Source organism: Ochotona princeps, chromosome 14 (genome assembly GCF_030435755.1).
Source record: "Ochotona princeps isolate mOchPri1 chromosome 14, mOchPri1.hap1, whole genome shotgun sequence".
NCBI lineage: Eukaryota > Metazoa > Chordata > Mammalia > Lagomorpha > Ochotonidae > Ochotona > Ochotona princeps.
Genome location: NC_080845.1, coordinates 5269269 through 5294930, shown reverse-complemented (window position 1 = coordinate 5294930; position 25662 = coordinate 5269269). Strand labels below are relative to the sequence as shown.

The window sequence follows — 25662 nt, the reverse complement described above, 5'->3', positions numbered from 1 at the left end:
ATTTATTTGAAAGGCAGAGTTAGAGAGAGTGAGAGCGAGAGACAGAGAGAGAGAAGTGTCTTCCATTTGCTAGTTCACTCTCCAAACAGCCGACATGGTCAGGGCTGGGTCAGGTGAAGCCATGAGCTGCATTTGTGTCTCCTACATTAGCAGGGAGCTAGTTGAGAAGTGGAACAGTCAGGACTCGAACTGCTGCCCATATGGGATGTGAGCACTGCAGGTGGCATGTTAACCTTCTGTGCCACAACGCCAGCTCCATTAATGGAGTTTTCTAAAGAGTCCTCCTACCTTGTCTGGAGCCCAGAAGGAACTCAAGACTTAAAACTTGAGTGTGAAATTAAAACATCGAGCATCTTTAGATCCTGTTGTGCTTGAAAGTGATTCTTTGGAGCAAACTTTTAAAAGTTTGGAGTCATGGCCGTGGCCGCCCCACAGCCTTAATCATCGGAGGCACACAGATTGGCATTCCTAACCCTTTGCTTCTACAAGCCTGGGTGTGACCAGCCGGCTCTCCAGACACGGTCCCCAAACCCATCGCAGTGCCTCTGCTGGACCTCTCTCCATCTCTTGCCTTCTCTTCTCCACAAGATAAAATGAGGACCAGAGGCAGGCATCCAGCACAGCGCCTAGGCCTCCATTTGGAGTGCTGCCATCCCAGCCCAGGTTCAAATCCCGACCCAGCTCTGTCGCCCACATGGGAGACCCAGATCACGCCCCAGGCTCCCGGCTTCAGCTAGGCCCAGCCCGGCTGTTGTGAGAACTGGAGAGGGAGCGGGAATGTAGAAGATGCCTCCCTCTCTCTTTTCCACCTTTTCTCTCCCTCCCCTGTTTTTCTTTTTTTTTTTTTTTTCAAATACAGTTCTAGTTCAGAATTCTTTTTAAAAAGAAGGGCAAGGAGAAGAGATGCAGCAGCATTCTTCGTGCTTATGGTTCCCCCTGGAGTCTGTTGTTCATCGCCCAAAAGATGCTCTGATGCTTTCTGCATTTTGTTTGGACATATTTCCCTTAGGAAGGAACCATTTATGAGCTTTCTTCTCCTCTGGGTGCTGTGTGTACACATGTGTGACCACTGTGTGTGGTATGCAGTACATGTGTGAGTACAGTGTGTATCTGTGTGTGTACATGTGTGAGCACTGTGTATATGGGAGCACTGTGTGTGATACCTGTGTGAGCACTGTATTTGTGTGTGTGCGTCTGTCTGAGCACTGTGTATGTGAGTACTGTGTGTATATGAGCTCTGTGTGTGTGTGTATGTGTGTGTGTAGACTCCATAGCCGTGGTATTGTAGCTGCCTTCAGGCCTTGAGCACCAACCAGCCTTTAGGCTTAGGGGCGAGAGTTCTTAGAAACCACAGGACCCAAAGAACAAACCAAAAATAAAGCAACTTGATCACAGAGGGCATCTTTCCACAAAGAGCAGAGTGTTTGGTGCTAAGAATATCTCCGGCTGTTGCACCACAGGGACATTTTTTTCTTGACCAAACTCCTTCTAGAAGCAATGTACGATTGCTTTAAAGTGGACAGAGCAATTTGGGTGTCTGTGTGTTTCTTTCAGTTTTTCTCCATCAACTTTGTTTCCAGATAGCAATGGTATAGCATAACTTTCCTAAATGATTAGGTATTTTATAAAGCTCTGTAGAGACAAATTTGAATTTTTTAAAGCATTTCTGGATTCTTTTTTTAGGTGTATGGAAAAGCACTCTCTCCCTAGTCTTTTATATCTGAAGAGGGGAAAAAAAGAAAATTCCCATCAAAAACAGCTCCGGGGGGACTGTTTTAAGAAACACCATTACTGCCTGGGATGGTACCTTCTGTGCTAAAATTACTAATTGGGGAATGCAAAATGGATTTTGCTGCTGCGCCGAAATTCAGGAACGAGGATATTCTAAATGCCTGGATATTCTAACTGCCTGGATTGTGGCAGCCCAGGACATGTTGCAGGAGTGTCCCTTCTGAACACAGAGCAAAATGAATGAGCCCAGTGGCCAGCTGCGAGAGCCAAGGCGCCGGCTGCCAGCCCGAGAGGCTCAGCCAGACCTCTGTGGCCAGGCTCCGGTTTCCTCAGCCTGACACCCAGCGGCACCGCTCCTGCTTCTGGGCCAGGAAGCCGGGCAAATGCTGTTTGCCAGGGCACCCTGATCCAGGCACCACCCCCCTTGTGATCTGGGAGCAATCAGACTGTACCACAGGGGGCCTGAGACGAGCACAAGGAACTATGGGGAGACTTAGTAACACAAAGCATGTGGTATGCAAACGTGAAGGTACCCCCATCTAACAGCTGGGTCCCCTGCTTGCTGTCTTTCTCCTTCTCCTCCTTCTTCTTCTTAGAATTCAATGTGATAAAGATGGCCAAGTTCTGATTCAGACACTGTCTGTTAAGTAAAGTGGAGGTGGAGGCGCCTCACGTAGTTCTTCAGATAACCGGGCCTCCCTCCAGGGGGCTCAGAGAACCCTGGACAACAGGGAGGGGAAGTTCTTACAGCCAGCTCCACCCTCATCCTGGCAGCCCCAGGTCCCTGAACCCTTCCCTTCTCCCCCTCAGCTCATCTCTACCTGGTGGAAAAATGAGTCTCTTAGCAGGTGACTGAGGCTGAGAAAGTGCCTGGCGGCTGACCAGACCTCTGTTACTCAGCAGGTCTTCCCATTCTTACCTCTGCACAGGGACCCTCACTGGGGCGAAGTCGGTCCTTGGGCCAGGGATAAGGAAGCAGAGACCCCCATCCCACTCCCCACAAGCCAAATGACTCATTCCCTAACATGGTTAAGGACCAAAGCTGAGGTTGTTAACACAAGGCTCCCTGCTCTTAGGACCATCTGAAGGAGGAGTGTGAGCCACAGGCAGGTGACGGGAGTCTTGCCTCCTGCTGCTTCTTATTTTTTTTTTCACTTTTGTTCTTTTCAAAATGTTTCAATGAAAAAAAAAGCGTGAAAACGTATGTGAGTAAATTGCAGCTTGGCTTTGCACAGCAAAATGATATGAAATGCTCTCTGCTCCGCACGGGTATAACTTTGAAAACTTTTCTTTGCCAGGACTTGCTGGTTCTTGAAGAACAAGAGGTGAGTGCTCCAGGCATGCTGCTGGCTTGTGTGAGCACAGCGCTCTGCCTCCACAGCGCTCTGCTACTCCGGTCCCCACGCGCAAGGCCCTTTCGGTGGATTCCCTTCCCGGCCCTGCACGGCCTGAGCCCAGCAGGGCTTCTTTGGGGTTTTCCATGCAGCAGGCTATAAAGATAGCTGAAAGACCCATCAAATGGCCTCAGCCTGCTTGGAAATACCCTCAATATTAGTTTTGTCATGAGGGTTACGGGGTTTGCCTCTTCCTTCAGCGAAAGCCCTGGTGTTCAGTAGCGCACCCTTGACACATAAAATGCCTTCGTTGTGCACGTGGTTCAGGAAAACGTCCCTCATGTGATCAGTACGCCACTGGGTACGTCAGTGATGCCCCCCAGTGAATGACGGGGGCAGGGGCAGCTGTCCCATTGCTCAGGCCACACTTGGGGAAATCCTTCAAGGGCTCTCCCTCTCCCACACCCTGCATTTCACGCATCTTCATATTCCATTCGCATTGCCTCCGGAATTGTCCCTAATTCAGCCACGTCTCGGTCCTCCCACTGCCACCACTCAGCACGCTGATGCTGCCCCATCGTCGCTGGCCGGGGCCCCACCACATCTCCTGATGCTGCTGCTGCTTCTCCTGCTACCACCACCCCCAGCCCCACCTCATCCTCTTGCCTATTTCCCAGTTAGTATCATGTGGTCCTTTTACAGCATGGCCAGTCAGGGCCTCCCTCACTCTGCTCAGATCCCCAGTGGCTTCCCATCTGCCTCCGAGCCAAGCCTCAGGGGAATGCGTTGTGATATAAAGGCATAAACCACCACTTGTGAAAATGACAGCCCACTCCAGAAAGCAGATTTAAGTCCCTGCTGCTGCTCCACTTCCAGTCCATTCCCTGCTATGAGGTCCTTGGGGCAACCTCTGTGGGAGACCTGGATGGGGTTCCCAGTTTGGGCCAGCCTCCACTATTGAGATTATTTGGGGGATGAACCAGCAGAAGAAAGGTCTGTCTGTGTCACTTTGCCTTTCAAATAAGCAGATTTTTTTTAACTGTAAAGCACATACATAATCCTCCCCCCAGCCTGCCAGGGCCTGCTGGCCCTACAGCCTCTCTGGTCTTCGGCCCCCGCCTGACCACATTCGCAACCTCATTTCTCTACCTGCACCTGCGAGGGATGCCTGTCCCCAGATGTCCTCAGTGGCACACATCCCCTCACACCTTAGCACCCTCTGCTCACAGAGGCCTCCCTGCCTCTCTCTTGACCCTTTTACTTTCTCTTCTGCTTAGCCCAGGGTTTTTATTCACTTTTTATTGTGTGTCCCCCAACAAGAATCCAAGCACCAGGTGCTGGGTTTACCTGAACTTCATTCACTACTTTGACCTCAGACCCTAAAAGGGCACACTCAGAAGGTGCAAGGACAACGTTGGCTCAACAAGGGAAATGAAGGAATTATGAAATACCATGAAGCCACAGAAAAGAATGAGGTGGATCGCTGTGGTCAGAAAATTCTCACGCATAAACCCAGTCTCTATGTCCGGCATCATAGATACCTGGACCCTTGCCACCCTAGTACTTGTGCCCCTGCCACCCACTTTGCAGGCCTAAATGGAGCTCCTGGCTCCTGGCTCCTGGCTTCAGACTGCCGCAGGCATTTGGGAAGTAAACTAGGAATGCAAGATCTCTCTGTCTCTCTCTCCCTTTGTCTTTCTGCCTTTCAAATAAAATGAAAATAAGGAAATAAAATTTTAAACACATACAAGCTCAGTGTAAGAGAATTACTGGGGCTGAGATTGTGGCACATCGGATTAGGATGCAACACTGGCATCCCATCTGGGTGTACCTGTACAAGTGCTGCTCCCAAACCAGCTCCCTGCTCATGCTCCCTGGGAAGGCAGTGGAAGATGGCCCAAGTCTGGGGCACCTGCCACCTGTCAGACACCAGGATAGAGTTCCAGGTCCCTGGCTCAGCCTGACCCAGCCCCAGCCATTGTGGCCACCTGGGGAGTGAAGCAACAGATGAAAGGTCTCTTTCTCGTTATGTCACTGTGCCATTCAAATAAGGTAAATCCTTAACACACCCACAAGGATTGCAGAGTTCTAATAACAGCAGTGCTGAGATGGAAAAAAGCAGTGGTTCAAGAGGGACCTGTTCTCCAGAAATGAGGAAAGGCCACTCTGTAAACTGACATTTGAGCCAAAGCCCGCGTGAGGGTGGAAGTGGGAAAGAGTTCCAGGTGGAGGGGTCATCTGACAGCGTCCTCCCCACCCTAACTGCAGGACAGCTCCTGTGGCCGTCTCACGTGTGTTGCGGGCTGAACAAGTTTCAGACTTCCAGTTCTCCCAGATCCAACCACCCTGAATCCAGGCAATTTGCCTTAACCTCCCTGACCCCCTGGTCAGTGCTTTAGACATCCTGGTTTCCTATCTGCCCCTTCACTGGTCACTCTGAATTCCTCCAGGTAGTGATAGGTCAAGCAAAACAAGAGGCCAGCTCTCTTCCAACATCAGATTTTTCTTACTTATTTATTTGGAAGACAGAATTACAGATAGAGAGAGAGAGGGGGAAAGAGATAGAGAAATTGTCTATCCATTCTTCACTCCCCAGATAAAAGCAACAGCCAGGACTGGGCCAGGCCAAAGCCAGGAGCTTCTTTTGGATCTCAGGGGGTGCAAGGGCCCAAGCACTTGGGCCATCTTCCACTGCTTTTCCCGGTGCATTAGCGGGAAGCTGGATTGGAAATTGGAGCAGCCAAAATAGAACCAGTGCCATTACAGGATGCCGGGATTACAAATGGTTTTACCCAACATCAGATTTGTGCTGTTGTTAAATACTTCAGCATACAACCAAAGTATAGAGAATACTATAATAAAGATTTACAAACATACCTCCCAACTTAGAAAAAAAGGAAAGTATTCAGGATCCAATGGAGGCCCTGTTTTCCACTCACCGGCCCCATTCCTCCCTTCCCCATGGAAGCTTTTGTCATTTGTTTGGTGTTTGTCATTGCCACGAGATTGGGCTTAGAGTCAGACCCAGCTACCAAGTGCTTGGCTTGCCGCTCTTCTTCCCTTTCCCCTCCTCTCCCACCCTGCACATCTGTGTTGTTACTTCTTCAGATTAAGTATGTTTAGGAACTAAGGGAAAATGAGCTTTTCATATAAAATGCTTACGATTTCCATTTCTGTTTCTAAAAGAGTCCCAAGCCGTCAGCCCAAGGCCGCTGCGTTGGGCTTGGAATGACAATTAGCTCAGCTTTGCTGACTGGGCTTGGGCCGCCTTGCTCCTGGCAGTGATGGGAGACGCTGCGAATGCTGCAGGTTCCTGGGGCCTTTGGTTTAGGACAGCCTAGAATAGCCTGGCAGCCCACGATACCACCAGGAACTCACATAACAGCAGTCTCACCTCTGAGCTAGAAACAAAAGGAAAGATGGTTGCTAGCACTGGTCAACGCTGGGGTGGCAAGGCAGAGGCCCAGAGTCCACCCCCATGGGATGACGACATTGACTGTCTCACCTTTTGTTGTCTCACCATAAGGGCTCTGTGAATTTCAAGTTTGGGGTTCTTTTTGCCAGAGACGGCCAGCTCACTGACGATGAAATGTTCAGCAACGGTGAGTGATGGTCTCCTTCCAGAAACCCTGACGCGCCTGGCCGCACGTGGGCAGCTCAACTTGAACCTGTCAGTCGAGATGCAGGGCTAACAACACCGAGCTAGGTGGCTGTGCAAACCCTGTAGGATGGTTGTGGCGCATTCTCATTCCTTTGGCAAATAAAGGAGTCCTCTCTGTTCCACGGGGGATCCGATCTGACCCACCAGTGGACGCCCCAAACCAGGGAGAGCAACCAACTCTGTGCATGCTGGTCTCCCTACACACACACATCCATGGTAGAGCTTAGTTTGCTCATCAGTCACAGTAAGAGACGGACAGCAATAAGTGACAATAAAGCGAAACAACTGTAAGCATATACTATCATTTTGAAGAACGCATTCAAAACTTGTAAACTGTTTCTGGAAACTTCCATGTACTATTTTCAGACTGAGATTGAGCTGGGATCATTGATACCACAAAAAGTAAAACTGCAGGCACAGAAGGGCTGCTGTCTCTGTGACTTGCTTCCCTGGCTTTCCTGGGCGCTGGTGGTACAGTCCCAGAGGAAAAGCCCAAAGACTGGAATCATTTGGCTCTGCCCAATCTCTGCTTTAAGTGGTTGAGAGGCTTGTGAGCTGGTATCCTATACTGGGTAGCTATCCTCTTCCATGTTAAATACCTGCTAGTTATTACTTCAGGGAATAGTAACAGTTTTGACCATTCTTTGCAAGGCTGAACGCCTGTAACCCCAAGTTGATAATGGTGAGGTGGGTCCAGTCTTGGGGGGAATGGAGACCCTTCCCCCGACCCTCCAAGGGAGGAAATGGAGTTTCTCTGTGCTGGTTATCTGCTGCACATGGTGGCAGTGACTGGTTAACGGTCACAAGATGTCAGCACATGCTTGGAAAAGAGAACCTGTGAATTCCCGAACATTCCTCACACTTTGCCTCTTCCTGCAGAAACTGGAAGTGAAGCTTTCCAAAAATTCTTGCATCTCCTGGGCGACACCATCACCCTTCAGGGCTGGACGGGCTACCGAGGTGGTCTGGACGCCAAAAGTAAGCATGCCTCTTGACCCGCTCCCTCGTCATCTGCATGGCTCTGGTTGTTTCCATGTTTACACTTATACCCAAGAAGTGGGGAGAGAGACCACACATGCCTGGAGGAGCCCCGAGTGTCACGCCCAGGCAACAAGGTCTTTACACACATGGGCTGCCTCCATTGAGCTCTGTAAGCCTAAATCGACCCTCACAGCCTTCCCCTGTCACATCTCCCAACGGTGGCAGGAGTCAAGGTCTGCCTTTAACTACAATCGTGTGCCACACAGTGATGTTTTCGTTGGTGCCAGACCCCACGTACAGCGATAGTCCTATTTAGTATATGGCCTAGTGATGTCACAGGCATCTTTGACAAAAATCACCTACTGGTGCCTTTCTCAGAAGGTCTCCCTGGCAGGAGGTGATGCTTGACTGGGCTTGCTGTCGAGCCCTCTCTATTGCGCCATGACTGGGCTGAACTCTGGGCACGTACCAGTGGATGAGTGAGTGTGGGCCCCCGGCTCTGTAAAACCCCTCTGTCCTGTGGACAACCCGGGCAGCAGATAGCCAGTGTTCCCACAGTTTAGTGCTAAGCACTTGCAGGATCTCAAAAGAGAAATCCTGGGTGTCATGCAGGCATTTGGCTGGATCTGGGGATCCGGGAAGGCTTCTCAAGAGAGTGAGGAGTGGGCAGTGTTGTGTCTGGAGCAAAGAGGAGTGTTCCAAGTCCTGAGGACATCCATGGAGTGCCTGAGGCAGGAGAGACTGTGACGTGATCTAGAAGCTGGCTGGAGGGCCAGAAACCTGGGAGGGGGAGAACCTGCAGGGAGTCTGAGGTCACCTTGAAAGCCGAATCTTCACGGGGAAGATGGCCTAGAGAGAAGCAGGAAGAGCCAGAGGCTGGTGGCCTTGGCTGAAGGAAGGGTGGCAGAGTGGGCTAACCAAGGGCCATTTCCAAAGCAGCGCTGGCTGATCCTACAGCTGCTTGCAAGTGAAGGTGAAGAGGAGAGAAGGTGTCTGTCCAGTGGTGGTGGGAGCACACCTAGCTGAAAGGAAGCATTTCGGGGAAGGGGGCAAAGGGAAGGCCCAGACCACAAAATTTGGAATCATTTTCTTCATCTTAACATCCGTGTGGCATTTCCAGCTTTTTCCTGCACTTCTTTCTGCTTTAGCTGTTCTGTTTGACAATGCACAGTCAGTCCTGGAGGGAAATCAAGTAGGCAATGTGAGACTCCTTTGGGCCATGTGTGACAGGCCATGTGTGACAGCTGCTGGAAGCCACAGCTCCTCAGCAGCCCACCTGGGCATCAGTGCACCGGTTCTGCATAGTGCATGAGAGGTGCATCTGGAAGTGCCTTAAGTGACAGACACAGCCAGGAAGGGTTTGTCCCCAGCTGCTGGGTCCCCATCTCCCCGGACACACCCTTCACACTCAGAGTCCGAGACTCCTAAAAGTACATCCCCCAAGGCCAACCCTCAGCCTTTCTTGTGACCCCAACTGCCACCCCCGGAGCTCTCCAATGTCTTCCCTAGGAGCCAGGTGCTATTTTTAAACCCCATTTTCTAATGAAGGAGCTGAGGTTCAGAGAGAGACACGGTCACTTGTCAAAAGTTCTGGAGCTAATGAGGAGTTAGATGCAAGCTCTTGCTCGAAGCCCAGGCTTTTCATCTCTGGGTTGTTCTGCCAGAACTACTGCCTCTTTTTATTCCACGAACAGGAGAATTGCCCTTGTTAATCCTACATGGTATGCCTGCAGCCACTGGGCAAGGAATCCTAACAAAGCAGCCCAGATGCCTGCCCTCCATCTGAGAGCAGTGAGCCTGGAGAGAAAAGGAGGGCTCCCCAAATGGGTAGGAGCCTGTCACCAAGTGGAAAATGGATGCTTAGGTAACCCACCCTTACTTCCACTGGGATGGACAGTCCAGAACGATCTCAGGATGTACTAACCATGCTCCATATTCCCCCCAGCCTGCAAATAACAGCTATTTCCTCATGGCCTCAGAATTCTCCTTGTCCAACACTTGCATATGTGTATCTTACAGATGATACCACGGGCATCCATTCTGTGTACACGGTGTACCAAGGGCACGAGATCATGTTCCACGTCTCCACCATGTTGCCGTACTCCAAAGAGAACAAACAGCAGGTGCGTACATGTGCACACGGGCTCCTGGAGAGCTCACGTGCCATCACATAGCGACTGGAGTGTGGAGAGAGCGTTGGTCCAGCCTCATAGAGTTAGAGATGGTATAAGTTCACAAATGAGCTGAGCTCCAACTGCCACTTCAGGGTGCTTTTTGTAAGTCTTAGGAATGACTATTCTCATGGATGCTGTCACCTCCAAGAAACACAGGGTCCATGGTAACAGCATCTATGCGTGTCCGTGTATTAGTGTGATTCTTTATAAAGCGGCTTTAGTCCATTTTACATCGCTACGACAAGATAATTTAGGTTGATTTAGCTAACAGTTCTGAGGTTTAAGAGTGTGTGTTCAGCTCCTGTGAGGGTGGCATGGTGGATGCCAACCTAGTGGCAACATGGCGTGTAGAAGAGACCAAGGCAGCAAGCTAGAGAGACTCCGTTTTAACAGCTCCCACCCAGGCAGGAGGTCACGTTGTCCAGAGGAGAGCGATGATCCCTCTTGTGGGCCTAACCTTCACTCTCTCAGCTCCCTCTGAAGCAGTTCGCCACCTGTCCACGCTGCCACATTGGGGACCCAGCTCCCGGCCCACAAACCTTTCAGGGATGAATGCAAGCCATACCTGAGGACAGCAGCACTGGTGGGAGACTTGTGGGAGCTGTGCCTTTCTCTCAACCACACCCCGAGTCTTGTCAGATTCAGGGGCGTAAGCTAAGTAAGTGCTGAATACCAGCCGGCAGGGGTTGATACACAAGGTTAGCCCTGCGTGTCTGCACCTTCTCATCCCACATGAGACACAACCTGCCTATCCCAGAGGAGAAATTGTCCCAGCATAACCAAGGCAGTGCTGCTGGCTTCTGGGGGATGGTGGACCACGGACCAGGAGTGTCCGTGCAGCCTTCTGTGTGATTGTGACCCTGTACTTGCAGACAAGTAAAGGTCACTGTCACTATGAGAAAGAGGATCCCGCGGAGGTCAAGTGGTGGGCCCACAGGATGCTCTGTGAGCCTTGTCCCAGCAGGAGGGAGAGGCCCGGTACAACCCAGGGATCTGCAGGGACTGGGGAGCTGTGGACAAGAGGCGGGCACAACTGGTTCTGCAGGAGACTTGGCATCCTGAACAGTGAACCCTAACAGGGCCTGATATCGGGGTGGAAGGGGACTACCAGTGTGAGCCCCTCTCTCTCTGTCCTGTCACAGTTCCCCGTGGGCCGGAGGTCAAAGTCGGAAGATTAGAGACCAGCCCAGCTCACAGAACCACAGTGCCATTCTGGCCTCTGGCACCCTAGTCAGAGCCCCATCCCAGATAGGCTTTCACGAGGCAAGCTCCCATACAGATTTTCTGGATATATTTTATTTGAGAGGTAGACAGAGACCAAGAGAGAAGGGGAGAGACAGAAAAGAAAAGAGATCTCCCATCCAGTGCTTCATTCCTGAAATGGTCACTGCAGCTTCGGGCTGAGCCAGGAACCAGGAGCTCCTTCAGGATCTCTCATGTGGGTATAGGAGCCCAAGCACTCTGCCTGGTCCTTCGCTGCCTTCCGGGTGCGTTAGAAGGAAGGAGAGTTGGAAGCAGAGCAGCCAGCACAGGCACTCATGGGGTAGTGGTGAGGCAAGTGGCCCTAGTCATGGCTCTCTCACACGGATCCTATGAGTCCTGCAGTCCCATCACTTCTCCATGCCCTCTGCCCTGTCTCCATCACCATGGTGATGACAGGGGTTGGCCCTTCAGCTCCCACCTCTTTGGCATTTGCCTTCTTCCTGCCATCCCAGGAGGCCCCACCTCCTGCTTCTCTGTCCTCCTCAGCTCTTCCTGCTTCCAGGACAAAAGGACCTGGAAGTCAATCATGTGTTGTCTTATCCCATGTCTAGTTTGTCAGAAATCCTGCTGACTTTGCCTGCAAAAAAAAAAATCTAAAAATCTCGCCACATTTTACCCCACGCTCCAAGCCATCGTCACGTGGTGTGTGGATTATTTCCATTGCGGTCTGGCCTTGTTGCCTTTCCCTTGTTCCCAACGGATTGTTTCTCAATCTGGTAGCCAGAGGAGCCTTCAGAATGCAAATCAGTCACTTTCAATTCCTTGAGTTAAAGGCAAAATCTTTACAAAATCTCTGTCTGCCTCTTCTGGGGATTTGTGGTTGCACGAGGCTTGGTCCAGCAGCACTGATCCACCTTGGCGATTCCAAATGCCAGCCAGGACAGAACCTCTCCAGGAGGGTATGAGTGCTTGTTCTGAGAAATTTCCATGATAACCAGATGTGCAGGGTTCCTGTAAAGAGGCCTAAGGGAAAACAGGCAAACAGCCGTAGCTGAGTGCACATTTTATCCTGAGCCTGTTGAAACCCTAACCGTCATAAGTGAATTCTAGAAAACTTCCATTACCCCCAAAGAGAAGCCCTCCTTGCCTTAGCCATCACCTCCCCCTCACAACCACTAACCTACCTCCTGCCTCTGTAGATGGGCCTGCTGGGGACTTTTTTTTTTATATAAATGAGATCAGCCAGTATACGGTCTCTGGTAAATGGCTTGGCTTGTTCTCAGTGGTCATCCATGTGATAGTCATATCAGTGCTTCAGCCCTTCTCCAAAACGCTGTTTATTTAGCTAGACAGATCTCCCACCCACTTGTTCATTCCCCAGTGCCTGCAGTGGCTGGCGCTGCACTAGGTCGAAAACCATGGCCAGGAACTCAATCAAAGTCTCCCAAATGGTTGGCGGGAGCCCAGTTCCTTGTGCCTTTCAGGTCTGCATGAGCTGGAAGCTGGAGTTGGGGTGGCCTCGGGTAGCCAACACAGATGCTCTCCAGTGTGTGATGCAGGCTTCTTAACTGCTAGGCTCAGCACCTGCTCCTGCTTTATTCCATTTAATAGCCGATTCCCCTTGTAAGGATATATACCACATTTTGCTTATCCATCGACCAGTTGGTGAAGCAATAACTTTTTATTGCAGTCAACTATGCATAATGTAAAATCTGCCATTTTGACCACATTCAAGCCTGTTCAAGCTATTACCCAATTGTCACCACCATCCATCTCTAGAAATCTTTCATCTTACACCAAAACTTAATCCCTGTTAAATAAGAACTTCCCGCTTCTCCCTCTCCCAGCCTCTGGCAGCACTATTCCTCTTTTCTCCCCGTGTTTGACTACGTAAGATACCTCCTGCACGCGGATCCAAACACTGTTTATTCTTTTCATTCAGCGTTGACAACCTCGGGAGTCTAGCACTGTAGCAAGGGCCAGGGTTTCCTTCCTTCTTGAGGTTGGCTCGTCCTCTCTGCCTGTGCCTCCCCACACCCTCCTTAGCCACTCATCTGTCAGTGGACGCTGGGCTCTGTCCTCCTTTGGGCTATTGTGAACACTGCTGCTCTGAACATCACAATACTTAGATCTGTTTGAATCCCTGTTTGTAATTTTCTTTGGGGTATACACCAGTAGCAGCCACTGGATCATATGGCCTGTCTATATTTAATTTTTTTCATGGACCATTATCATGTCATATTCCCCGGTGGCTGCACCATTTCACGCTCCCACACTAGCGGGCCCCTCAGGGCTCCAATTTCTCCCCAGTCTCACCAGTATAGGTGATGGTTTCTGGGGGTTGATTGGTTTGTTTGTTTGACAGCAGCCATCCTGGTGGGAATTAAATGACATTTTGGTTTGGTCTGCATTTCTCTGGTTAATGGCATTGGGTGTCTTTTCATGTGCTTTGCCTCCATTTGTGTGTCTTTCTTGAACACACCTGTTCAAGCCCTTTATAACTGGGTTGTTTTTGTTGTCCAATCTTAGGAGCTCTTCATATATTCTGGATATCAGTCCCTTATCAAATACATGATTTGCAAATATTTACCCCCTTCAGGTGGATGTCTTTTCACTCTGTTCATAGTGTCCCTTGATGTGCAGAAGTTTTAAATTTTTTTTAAAGATTGCATTTATTTTTATTTGAAAGACAAGGTTACAGAGAGAAGCAGAAACAGAGAGATCTTCCATTTTCTGGTTCACTCCTCAAAGGGCCACAACAGGCAGAGCTGAGCTGAAATCATATGTCAGGAGTTTCCTCCGGGTCCTCATTATGTGTGCAGGGGCCGAAGAACTTGAGCCATCCTTACCACTTTCCCAGGCCATAAGCAGGGAGCTGGATTGGAAGTGGAGCAGCTGGAACCTGAACTGGCACCCAGATGGGATACCAGTGCCACAGGTGGAGGCTTAGCTTACTGTGCCACAGCGCCAGCCCAGAAGTTTTAAGTTTTGATGTAGCCCTGTTCATCTGTCTGTTTTATTGCTTGCAGTTTTAACGTCATACCCAAAAAGTCATTGCCCCCAAATAGTTATTTTTTAAAGTGGGCCTCATTAAAACTACTAGAACCTCACTCTTAGCCTAAGTCTTCTTGTGGGCAGAACTGGAATAATATTCATGATTCATCTGTCAGGGGTCCTGTTCTCCAGTCAAGTACAGTGAGGAGTACAAACATGGACAACCATCAGAACTATGCAAAGCAACAGATTATAAACGCCGTAACAGTGGCATGAGAAATATGCTTTGAAAACAGAGAAGGGCGACATCTAATGGAGAGCAAGGAAGGCTTCCTGGAGAAGGTCCTGCTTGTCTGCACTTAGATAAGCAGGAGGCCAGGCAACAGGAACAGAGTAGGCAGGGGCCATGTTTCACTTACCCATTGCCGCCTAACACACTACTCTCAAACTTGTCAGTTAAAAGGGCCACTCTTTTATTTCTTGTGATTTGGGCACAGCTGGCAGGTTTTTTGCTGGTCTCACATTGTAGAATCTCTTGTCAGTTGCAGTCAACTGGCAGCCACATCTGGAGGCCTAGGCCTGGGACCTGGGACATCTACACCCTTGCCCTTCACTCTCTGGAAGCTCAGGAGTTCTCCCTAGCACAGTGCCTTTGTGGTCACCTCACTGTCTCTCCAGCAGAAACCCTGGCTCCTAACTGACCTCAGCAGTGCACCCTCCTCACCCACATCCTCCCGCCCACCCAGAAAAAGAAAGAAAACGTGTGTTTCAGGGGGAAGGTGGCAGAAGCCGCTGGTCATTTCAGAATCCAACTCTGAGGCTGGCGCAGGCTCACCTGGGCTGCGGTGTGCTCAGTAGCACAGTACACAGCCAGCCATGTGCAAGGAGAGGGTGAGCACTTTGCTACCCGCAGAGGCATTGCCAAACATAATTGCTTTTTTTGAACAAAACTAAGAGCACAGGCGAAATGAATAGCGTCAGACAGAGGCTATGTTTCCCTTGTCTTTTGCTGAAAATATACCAGGGGATCTGAGGAAAGGTGATTCTGAATGAATGGGATAAGCAGGGCTTGGCAGCCGTGTTGGGGAGGAGCGTGTTCCTGGAACCCACCCCGCCCCCAGGGGTGCATGGTCTGTGGCTGCTGCTGTGCTGCAACAGCAGAGCCGTGGAGAAAGAAACCCTGGGCCACAGGATCTTTGCTGTCTGGCCCTCTACTGAAAAAAGAAATCTGCAAACCCAGGTCTAAGAAACCATTTTAAAAAGGTCAACTGGGGTCAGGTTATGGAGTGCCACTCTCTGCACCAAATCTTTGCTCAGAGCTAGCTAAGTCTTTATTAAACAAACAAACAAAAAACAGGCCTGTGTCGGGGCTAGACCCCAATCGTGCTCCCACACACACCCTGTACATTGAAAAGATTGCCAAGTAGAAAATACATTCTCTGCCCCAGACCTCCAGAGCATCCCTACTCAGCCCACCACCTTTAATGTGCTCAGAGCAGAATTTAAGCCTGTCTACTGCAAGGCCTGTCTTAGGACCAGGTGTGAACCACCTGTGTTGACTATCATACTGATAGTGAAAAGCAGAATGGTGCACTCTGAGAGCACCATAAAGTTTAAAAAAAAAAAAATCCACAGTATAAACATGCTTACTCGGAAGCCATCTATAGGTCATTGGAGGCCCATCCTTGGGGAAATTCTACTGTCTGCCTCTGGCTTGGAACCAAGACTGCCAGTCTAAGGATAGAGAGTGAAACAGGTGAAATGATCCAGTCGGCAGAAAGCGGGCATAGGAGGCGAGGAAATGCAACGGAGGAGAAGCAGGAGCCGGGGCTGGGAAACAGAGGGAAAAGGCAAGGACGCGTGTGGCTCGGGGCCCTGGGACCATGACTGTGGGTGCTGTGTCACATCACCTTACGTCACATCACGTGGCGCTCCGTAGACACGCCACTCTCCTTTCTCAGCTGCGCTGTTTGTGCCACCGCAGGTGGAACGGAAGCGCCACATTGGGAACGACATCGTGACCATCGTGTTCCAGGAAGGAGAGGAGACGTGCCCTGCCTTCAAGCCTTCCATGATCCGCTCCCACTTCACACGCATCCTGAGCCTCGGCTTGTGTGGTTTCACAGCCTTGCTGGACTTGACTTGGGCGAATGTTCTAGTCAACTTGTTTGGCAGGGCTCCAGCCTGAAACCCACTGTTTGGGAATTCCAAAGCCCTGCATTTGTTGCTCTTACCCTCTCCTTCCATTGGAGTAGTGATTGGATTCATTCTTGTGGAATTTGTTTTATTTGTAAGACAGAGAGAAAGACCCTCAGCTGGTTCACTCCCCAAATATTCACACCTGCGAGGGCTGGGCCAGGCTGAAGGCAGGAGCCTGAAACTCCATCCGGTTCGCCCAGCTGGATGGCAGGGACCCAAGAACTTTAGGGATCACCTACTGCCTCCAGGGTCTGTGTTAGCAGAAAGCTAGAATCGGAAATAGAGGCAAGCATCAAACCCATGCACTCTGAACTCGCCCCTCAGGGAATCCTCGACTCTAAAATATGTTCCCCTTTCTTGGTAGCCCATGAAATGAAGGGCCATCCACCATCCAGCGGGATTAAGTGAATTAGAGGAATTACAGGTAGTGAATCCCCCAAGAAATTTGCTGTAGATACAGAAACGTGTCCAGTCCAGATAAAAAGGCAAACTTCTTTCTCCTTGTTAGCACTTAGCTCTGGAAATAGCTACCAATGCTATCATGTCATGGAATTTGAGAAGTGATGCAATTGATGCTTCTGTTGGCTGTCTTAACCCCATAGTCAGCTCGTACTTCCAACAAGGTCCCCTACAGTGCCTGAGCTTCTTCAGCCCTGCTAGCCCAGCTCATGCACGTGGCATGCTGCAAGCTGCGCCAGCGAAACCCGCGCCGGTGGCTGTGCAGTTCCACATTGTAAGTCAAAGGCAGCCGATGAGCATCTTTGGAATGAATTCTGGCCTACATGTTCAGGTTCTCCGAAGACCCAGGAATGAGGTTTGAAGATAGGAGCACGGTGGCTCACTGCATCTGCAACTGGTTTGCTCCCTACTTTTGTTGTTGTGGTTGTTCCTGGTGACCCAACAAATAGAGTGCCGAAGTGCGCCCCTGCATTGCAGTTACTATTTCTTCTCCATTCTCACTGGTGCTTTCTAGTGCTCTTGTTCCCTATTCATTGGGATTCAGGACTGGTATTTCCCCCTGCTTGAGGCAGTTCTTCTTGGGCGGCAGCAAACAGCCTAGGAGAGAAGCCAGGGACATGTTAAGTGGTTGAGTGACAGTCGTTACTTCTCAGACCTTCCACTTAACTCCAAGTTTTAGATTTGGGGCTTGACACATTTGTACCTGGAGAAGGATAGGCAGACAGTTAATACAGATGCATCTCCAACTCCCCAGTCTTTGGAAGGAAAACCCCATGGCTTTACAGCCCCAGCTGAGGAAAGCCGGGGAGGAAGGAAGCAGTCGGGTGGAGACAGCACCAGCCCAACTAACACAGCAGCAGGGATTGTGCTTCGCAGCTGCCCCCAGCCCGGTTGGCGTGTCCCCGTCTGTTGGGTTCTGTCTCGTCCCCCACAACCAGAAGGGGGAGAACGAAGGTGTGTAGCGGCAGCTTCACGTTGCTTTCCTTTGCAAGATGTGTGAGATGAGGTGGATGACGGATCGGCCGTCGGCAGCGGTTTGTGTTCCCAGGCAAGGGGAATGCCCTTTGGCCCTTAGCTGCTTCGTTTCCTATGTTTGTTTATTTCTTATTTTCTCTCTTAAGATTCAGTTTTTACTTGTTTGAGATATAGAGAAAGGGAGAGACTGAGAGAGAATTCCTGTCTGTTGATTTACTGTCCAAATGCCAGCAGTGGCCAGGGCTGGACCAAGCTGCAGCTGGGCCCCGGGAGCTCAGCCAGGGCTCCTGTGGAGATGGCAGAAGCTGATCGCTTGTGCCATCACCATTGCCTGCCAGGGTCTTAGTTGGCAGGAATTGGAGCCAGGTGCTGTGCTCAGGCACTCCGACGCAGGATGTGTACATCTTAGCAGGTGACTTTTCTGACAGCGCCTGACACCACACCTGGGGGATGGGCTCACCTGGTCGGGCCTAGGCTCTGGGTTCTCCCTCGGTGGTCTCTTGTAGAGAAGTCCCAGTTCTGTCCCAAACTAAGAGTCACAGCTCCGTGACCTCGTTGGTGGAGAAGTCACCTCGCAGGGATTTTTACCACTCAGGCCATCAGCAGTTAGCATCAACCAGAGTGTTTATCTATTTCCTTAACCGTCCCCACAGATATCTTTGCCTTAGTGAGATACGACCAACAAAATGACAATTACAGGTAGGTAATGAATGGCATCATTGCTGTGGCCTGATTCTTGTGTTTGTCAATTCAGCATGAGTTTTGTGAGGCTCTTAATATGCATAGTTCCTGATCACTTCAAAATGAATGCCCTCACCTTGCAGAACTTTCTTCAAGGTGAAGAAAAATCCATTCCACATGATCTTGCTCTGTACGACAGACCTCCCATTTGTTCCCAGGCAGTGATGGAAACAAATACAATCTCTTTGCTATTGGCAGGAGTAGCTTCTTCCCTAGACTACCTCCTTGCCTGTTTATCTTTCTGTCTTCAAAAATTAATCTGGTGAAAGAATCATTAATGTAAGAGCATGAACTTGAAGGCAAATGGGATTGGATTGGAAGCCCAGCTCCAATTTTGTCACTAACTTTGAGGCTCTGGGCCTGGTGCCGGTTTGGTGAGAATCAGTGTCCATGCTGTCTCTTAAAGCACAGAGGACACGGCCTAGGATGCAGCAGGTGCTCAATAATGACCACTGCTATTATCGCCTCCCCTCCCCACCCACCAGTGCCTGACCTTGTCCAGGGCTGGTGGACTAGACCACCAGGGATTTGGGGAGACTTGTCCTCTGGCCTAGAAGAGGATTTGGCCAAGTTGGAAAGGAGAGCCAAGTATGGTGTGGAAGAAATGTCTTTAACACATCACATGGGCGGCCAGGCATGTTGATGGGCCAGATACCAGTGGCCTTTGAAGAAGAACCAACTGATTCTGGAATGTTCTCTACCTACCCAGGCTGAAAATATTTTCAGAAGAAAGCGTCCCACTCTTTGGCCCACCCTTGCCATCCCCACCGGTGTTTACAGATCACCAGGAATTCAGGGACTTTTTGCTAGTGAAATGTAAGTTTCCATTTTGCAATGTTTTCGCTGCTTGTTCTAAGTAAGAATGCATATCTTCAGACTCCCCACCACTACCACCACCACTCCCAGGAAGCTGGGAGCAGCAGATCCTACTGACCACTTGGAAAGGGAGATGATTTTGTCTCTTCCCTCCCTGTGTCCATGTGCCTTCCATCAAGTGCCAGAACTAAGGTCCCTAGAGAGGCAGAAAGGAAAGTGAGTGGGCAAGGCGGACCACGTGGGATCAGGAAGTGTGTCAGGAGCTGTGACCCATGGGAAAGCATCAGCTTGGCACCAGCAGGTGCTGCCATTCAGGAGTATGAGCCACACATTGCCACACAACCTGAGTCTGCAGAACAAGTCAGAAATCTGGAGTTCCTTGTAAAACTGCCCAAGTCTTAAAACCGTGGGGTCCATGTGGGTCAAGTCCCAGACAGCAAACGGGGAGAGAAGGGAGCTCAACAGGGGCTGGGGGCACCCTTGGGAGAGAGCCTGCAGCAGATGGGGCCTTCACCAGCGACTAGAGGAGCCCTCAGCTGCACAGAGCACCCAGCCTGCCCAGCCTACACATCCTACGCATCAGGGTGAGGTCTGTCCACTCACCCTGAGCCAGTGGACAGAGCAATGGCATCTGCTGCACCCTGGGGTGCTGGGGCGAAAGGAAATGCAGGGCTCAGGTGATCTGACACTGAAGACTGAGCAGATCGTGCACACCCAGGAGCTAGAGGCAGTGGAGAGGTTAGCGAGGGCATCTGGCCATGGTGGGGCCATGGGGACCAGGGGCCTCAGTGAGTGGTCAGCAGGCCTGGGAGCCATGGCATCAGAAGGTTCTTTGAGCTCCAAAGTAGTTTTAGTAGGAAGCAGGAAGCAGCCGGGTAAACAACTCAGAGATAACAGGAAAGGGCATGTCATTAAAAACCTTGACCTTCCTCTTCCATCAACTCGAACAAATCTTTTTTAATTGGTTTTTCACTTGATCTTAGCCAAAAGGCCGAGAAGCGATTTTAATTGGTTTTTCTAAGGTACTAAGGAGAAAAAATAATCCCACAGAATAAAAATAGCTTTATCTGTGTGTGTGCCTGTCTTTCTGTGTGCCTCCCTCTGCCTTTCAAGCATATTTTTTTTTAAATGATAGGGTAGTATATATTTTTTTTTATTTTTATTACAAAGTCAGATATACTGAGAGGAGGAGAGATAGAGAGGAAGTGGAGCTGCCGGGATTAGAACCAGCGGCCACATGGGATCAAGGCAAGGACCTTAGCCACTAGGCCACGCTGCCGAGCCCACCTTTCAAGCATATTAAACAAAACTGAAAAGACAGTAATAGACACACTCAGGAGTCTTGCCACTCACACGCCCAGCTTGTCCCGGCACACAGACCCTACCCAAGGAATACCTGCCCTCACAGAGTTCCATCTCTGATAATGAACCCTGACCTTCCTCTGGGCCTCTGAGTGAGATTAGTAGGTAGTATTTGTTCAGTTCAGTGTGCATAACTCCACGTTCTTTCTATGCAATATTTCATTTAAGCTACAATAACCCTACAAGGAAATACAGCGATACCCCCGTATATGGTGGAAAATCTAAAGAACCCATGACACCAAACAACTCACTTAAGGATACACAGCCAGCAGCTGCACCTTGGCCCTGGGCTCCCAGACTCTCACGCATGTGGGACTGTCCATTCCACTTTGTTGGCTCCTAATGCCGAGAGTCCGCTAAGACCTCAGTTTTCTCCCACCAGAAGCTTCCATTAGGCTAAGAACCCCAGTCCTGTGCTGATGTAGTTATCCCAACAAAATGGACCAAATACCTATTGAATCGCATCGAGTAGCATCCTGCTGATTTGGCTTCATGGGTTGGGAAGGGGGGAAATGGGAGGTCAGATGGTAGGTCTTCAAGAAGCCTGTAGACCAACAAGACAGGTTCGGATGCACTTTCAGAATATGGTGATCTGCACAAATTCCTTTGCAGAATATTCAAGCTTTATTTCACGATAGAAAGGTTGTACCAATGGTGGCGCCAAGATTAGCAAAGTGAATGGTGTTCCTCAATAGCTAACAATGTTTGTAACTTCCCTTCAACTTTCTCTGTTTAGTAATCAATGGTGAAAAAGCCACTTTGGAAACCCCCACCTTTGCCCAGAAGCGCCGGCGTACTCTGGATATGCTGATCCGATCCTTATACCAGGATTTGATGCCAGATCTGCACAAGGTAACTTTGGGGCCTTCAAAGTTCTTTCCTTCCCACGGGGGTCTGAGTTGAGACCCCACATGCTAGAGATAGGGTCCCCCGTTAGAGAAGCCCAGGAGCAGCCCTGGAGTGTCCTTGTGTGGGACTGTGGTTTTCACAAAGCCAGGGCCTGTGGGGATCTGGGTGTGGGGGATGGGGTGGCCAAATGTTGTTCAGCATTCCCTGGAGCATCTGGGGCCGGCAGTTCCTGGTGATGCTGCTCTGGGCCGTGAAGGTGACAAGCAGGTAAAACTGAGGAGGTCGGGGAATGAGCCGGGCAACTCTCTGACATGTCGCAGAGATCTGCAGGATTCATAACCCATTTCTGCTTTTCAGAACATGCTTAACAGACGGTCCTTCAGTGATGTGTTACCCGAATCGCCCAAGTCGGCCCGAAAGAAAGAGGAGGCGCGCCAGGCTGAATTTGTCAGAATCGGGCAGGTGGGTCTCACCGGACCCCACCACATGGCCCTGGTGTGGCCAGCTGCCATCTGCCTCCTGCTGTGTAGGCACTTGTGAGAGAATAGCACCCTGCATTAGCGGGTTGCCATGGCCTAGACGTGGATGGTCCCAAGCCTGGGTTCCCTCTTGCCCAGTGAGCAGGGATCCTTTGCCTGCATCCTGGGAACATCTTGTGCAGGGAGCCAACTGGGGAGCTGTGTTTTGGTCCCACTCCTGGCTCAATGGCAGTATCCTTCACAAAAAAGCCTGAATTTTTATCCAGTGACATCCTGTAGGACAGTTCCTGCCACCTCCACCCCACATGGGCAACCCCCAAGCCGTACCCTGATTGCAGGCACTGGAGGAAATTGTCCTACGTGACGCTGCTGTTTTCTCAGCTCTGGGAGGTGGCAAGGCTGCCTGTCCTCACCCCACATCACAGCCTAGCTGCCAGGTGTAAGCAGGTAGTCAGGGCAAGCTTAGAGGCAAAGTCCACTCTGCTCACACAGGTGCATGGCTACAGGGCTCCCCCATCTAAAACACACGGACAATTTGGTTAGAGAGAGATCTAGGTTAGAGAGAGACCTAGGCATCGATTTTTCTCGATGTTGCTGGTTCAGGACTCACAAGCCATGTTTGGAGCACCTTGGGCTGTGATTTCACTACCCGCTATTCAATGACAAGTCAGTGGAGGATACCAGACCTTCAGTCTGAAACTGCTCCTGTTTTATGAATTTTGCTTCCACATCCCACTGCTCCGTTACTGCTGATGACAAACTTTTTAAAAGACCTCTCTGTTCTGAAGGCCCTGAAGCTGAAGTCCACAGTGAGAGGAGATGCCCCATCCAGCTTGGCAGCTTCGGGGATCTGTAAAAGAGAGGTGAGTTGGTGAAACCTTCCCGTGGGCCTGAGAGTGTCCTTGCTCCTCAACAAGGCTCCTGGGGAAAAAGTCTGGGCGGAAGAGGGAGAAGCTCACCTATCACAGCATCCGGGGCCCGAAAGAGACTCCATGTTCCCATGGCATGCACGTGCTGTGGCCTACAGGAACAGAGCAGAGCTGCTGGGCCGGGCGTGGGCAGCCAGGCAAGGTTCTGGTGGCCTGCAGTGTGTGCGCTCACACCCCCTGACCCCGTGCATGCTCCGAGCCAGGAGTGTGGCCGCGGTCAGGGTTCTGTCTCGCTCCAGCTGGCATGAGGCGCCCGGGCTGCTGACCTCTGCTGGAGGCACAGCTTAACTCCAGTGCATGGCTGTCGTCCCCAGAGCTGAGGATGTGGAGAGGGTCTGGAGTGTGCATCCTGACAAGTTCCCAGGTGATACTGACATACCCCAGCTGCCAGTCCACTGCTGCTGAATCTTCCACTCACTCAGCCAGCCTGTTCCCACTGGGAATGGAGGATTAGGGGTACTAGGCAGTAATCAAGATTATAACAGAAAAAAATTAATTATGATATGAACTTACTAGGCACATGATTTTGTATTGCCAAACAATACCCTCAGTGCTCATGGATGCCTACTTCCAGAAAAATGTAAAGATCACCTAAAGAGGATAGATGGACAGGCATGCTTTACTGGAGAAGTGTGTGTTATAAAAGCAAGAGAAATGAATGCGTGTGCCTTGGTGATAGAAGCAGAGATGACTGGAGCCTTCGTGTTTTAAAATGTAGCTTCAGGGAAATGGTGAGCTTGAAAGAACTGCAATCAAATTAAGCCTGGCAGCAAAGGACGCCTTCCAAAGGTGTCATCTCCTTGGTCGTGCACACAAGTAGGAATTAGCAGAGTTACTAAGCATGTTATAAACAGAAAATTCTAGTAAGATTTTTTCAAAGATTTATTCTACTTACTTATTCTACTAAGATTTATTCTATTGGAAAATCAGACATACAGAGAGGAGGAGAGACAGAGAGGAAGATCTTCCGTCCGATGATTCACTCCCCAAGCAGCCACAATGGCCAGAGCTGAACCAATCCAAGGCCAGGAGCCCGGAAGCTCTTCCGGGTCTCCCACATGGGTGCAGGGTCCCAAGGCCCTGGGCCATCCTTGACTGCCTTCCCAGGCCACAAGCAGGGAGCTGGGTGGGAAGTGGAGCAGCCAGGACTAGAACCAGCAGCTGTTTGGGATGTCTGTGCTACAGGCAAAGGATTAGCCTGTTGAACCAGTGTGTCGGCTCCTCCAGTAAGATTTAATGACGGTCTGAATAAAAAGTTCCTAGGGCCAGATTTCAAACTGAAACTGTCAAATCGTAACTTGCTTGCAGTAACTGCTGAAAAGCAGCCATTTCCTTTGGGGTTGCTGATACCTGCCCCCAGGCAGTGGCCACCGCTGGAGAAGGACTGCACCCAGGGACTTCGTGGACTGGTGTGCCAGAGTCACACACGCCATCTCCAGAAGCATTCTGTTTCCCAGGCACGGGGCTTCTTCAGCCCCTTGGCACACAGCCTCTCAGGCACCAGGAGAGTGCTCTCCGGCAGCCTGTGGGGAGTCTGACATTCAAGCGGGAAGCCGATGTGTCCCCACCTGGGTCTACAGGACGTAGCCTGAGCCTTTCACGTGGTAGAAGGGGTCTAGGGCTGTCAGGTCCAGACCAGAGCCTCTGCGAGCCAGATCTCAGTCTATCACTGCCCCTTGGTGCCCGGTCCCAGTCAGTAGCACCTCAAACCTCACACAGTCACCAGCCCCAGGGAGAATCCATGAAATCTACAGGCAGGCCACATCCCGGCTCTGTAAAACGTGCAGGCAGCGCTGTGGGCACAATTTCTGGCATTTTGCAGACGCCTCCATGCCTCGTCCGGGGCCCTGTCTACAGAAGTGCCCCAGGCACACGTGCTCTGGCCTGGAAGAGCCAGTTGCCTATCTTGGGATCTCCAGGTGCACTGGAGTCTGTGTCTTCCAGGTGTGACATTCATATGGCTTTGCTTTTGTCTGTCCTGCTATGAGCCACAAGCTCAGGACTGCCAGAAATCTCAGGGAAATGCAGTTGCAGTCAACGATCTGCAGAACACAGCCCCTCTTGCTGTTTATAAAATGTTTCCGTGCTGTAGGTAACCTTTCCAGAACAGGACAGCTCCTGTCTTAGCAGCTAGAACATTCTTTTGGTGGCTCATGGGTTTCCTAACAGGGAAGCATGCTATGCTTTGCTTTACTTTTTTTTTTCCTTCAATTTGAAAGGCAGAGTTACAGCGGGGGTCAGGGAGGAGGGAGCATGCAAGAAAACTAGAAAGAGATCTTCCGTTTGCTGGCTTATTCCCCACATAACCACAATAGCCAGAGTTGAGCCAGTCCAAAGTCAGGAGCCCGGAGCTTCTCCTGGGGCTCCCACATGCATGCAGGGGCTCAAGCACTTTTGCTGTCTTCAGCTACTTTCCCAGTTTGTATTAGCAGGAAAAAGGACTGGAAGTGAAGCAGCTGGGACACAAACGGGTGCCCGTATGGGATGCCTTACCCACTGCGCCACAGTGCCATGCTGTTCTAAGGTAGCAGTGATGCCCATACAGCCTTTATCCTCAGCCCTAATGGCACTCTCATCCCAGAAGACTTTGACACTGAGTATGAAACACACCCTCGCTAGGTGCTGACAGACACACCTCCTGGGCACGCACAGGGCTTCTCTGCAGTCCCAGGTGGGACTTACCAGGCCCTTGTGCCTGAGAGTAAAAGTAAAGACGGAAGACTTCAACTTGTCCCCAAGAATCTCTGAAAGCCATTGATTTCGAGGGGAGTTAAT

The 25662-nt window shown here is 50.6% G+C and overlaps 1 protein-coding gene across 3 annotated transcripts in view; it reads left to right on the top strand.

Moving 5' to 3' along the window:
* The window catches only part of GARNL3 (GTPase activating Rap/RanGAP domain like 3), a 140548-nt gene that overhangs the window by 86845 nt on the left and 28041 nt on the right, over window positions 1–25662 (top strand). For all 3 annotated transcript variants that reach the window (XM_058672622.1, XM_004593559.4, XM_058672623.1), the window contains 10 exons: window positions 3030–3056; window positions 6592–6667; window positions 7606–7704; window positions 9727–9830; window positions 16063–16171; window positions 18365–18410; window positions 19162–19268; window positions 21367–21482; window positions 21837–21941; window positions 22747–22821. In XM_058672622.1, the coding sequence (XP_058528605.1) occupies window positions 3030–3056; window positions 6592–6667; window positions 7606–7704; window positions 9727–9830; window positions 16063–16171; window positions 18365–18410; window positions 19162–19268; window positions 21367–21482; window positions 21837–21941; window positions 22747–22821 (864 nt within the window). The remainder of the gene's footprint in view (window positions 1–3029; window positions 3057–6591; window positions 6668–7605; window positions 7705–9726; window positions 9831–16062; window positions 16172–18364; window positions 18411–19161; window positions 19269–21366; window positions 21483–21836; window positions 21942–22746; window positions 22822–25662) is intronic.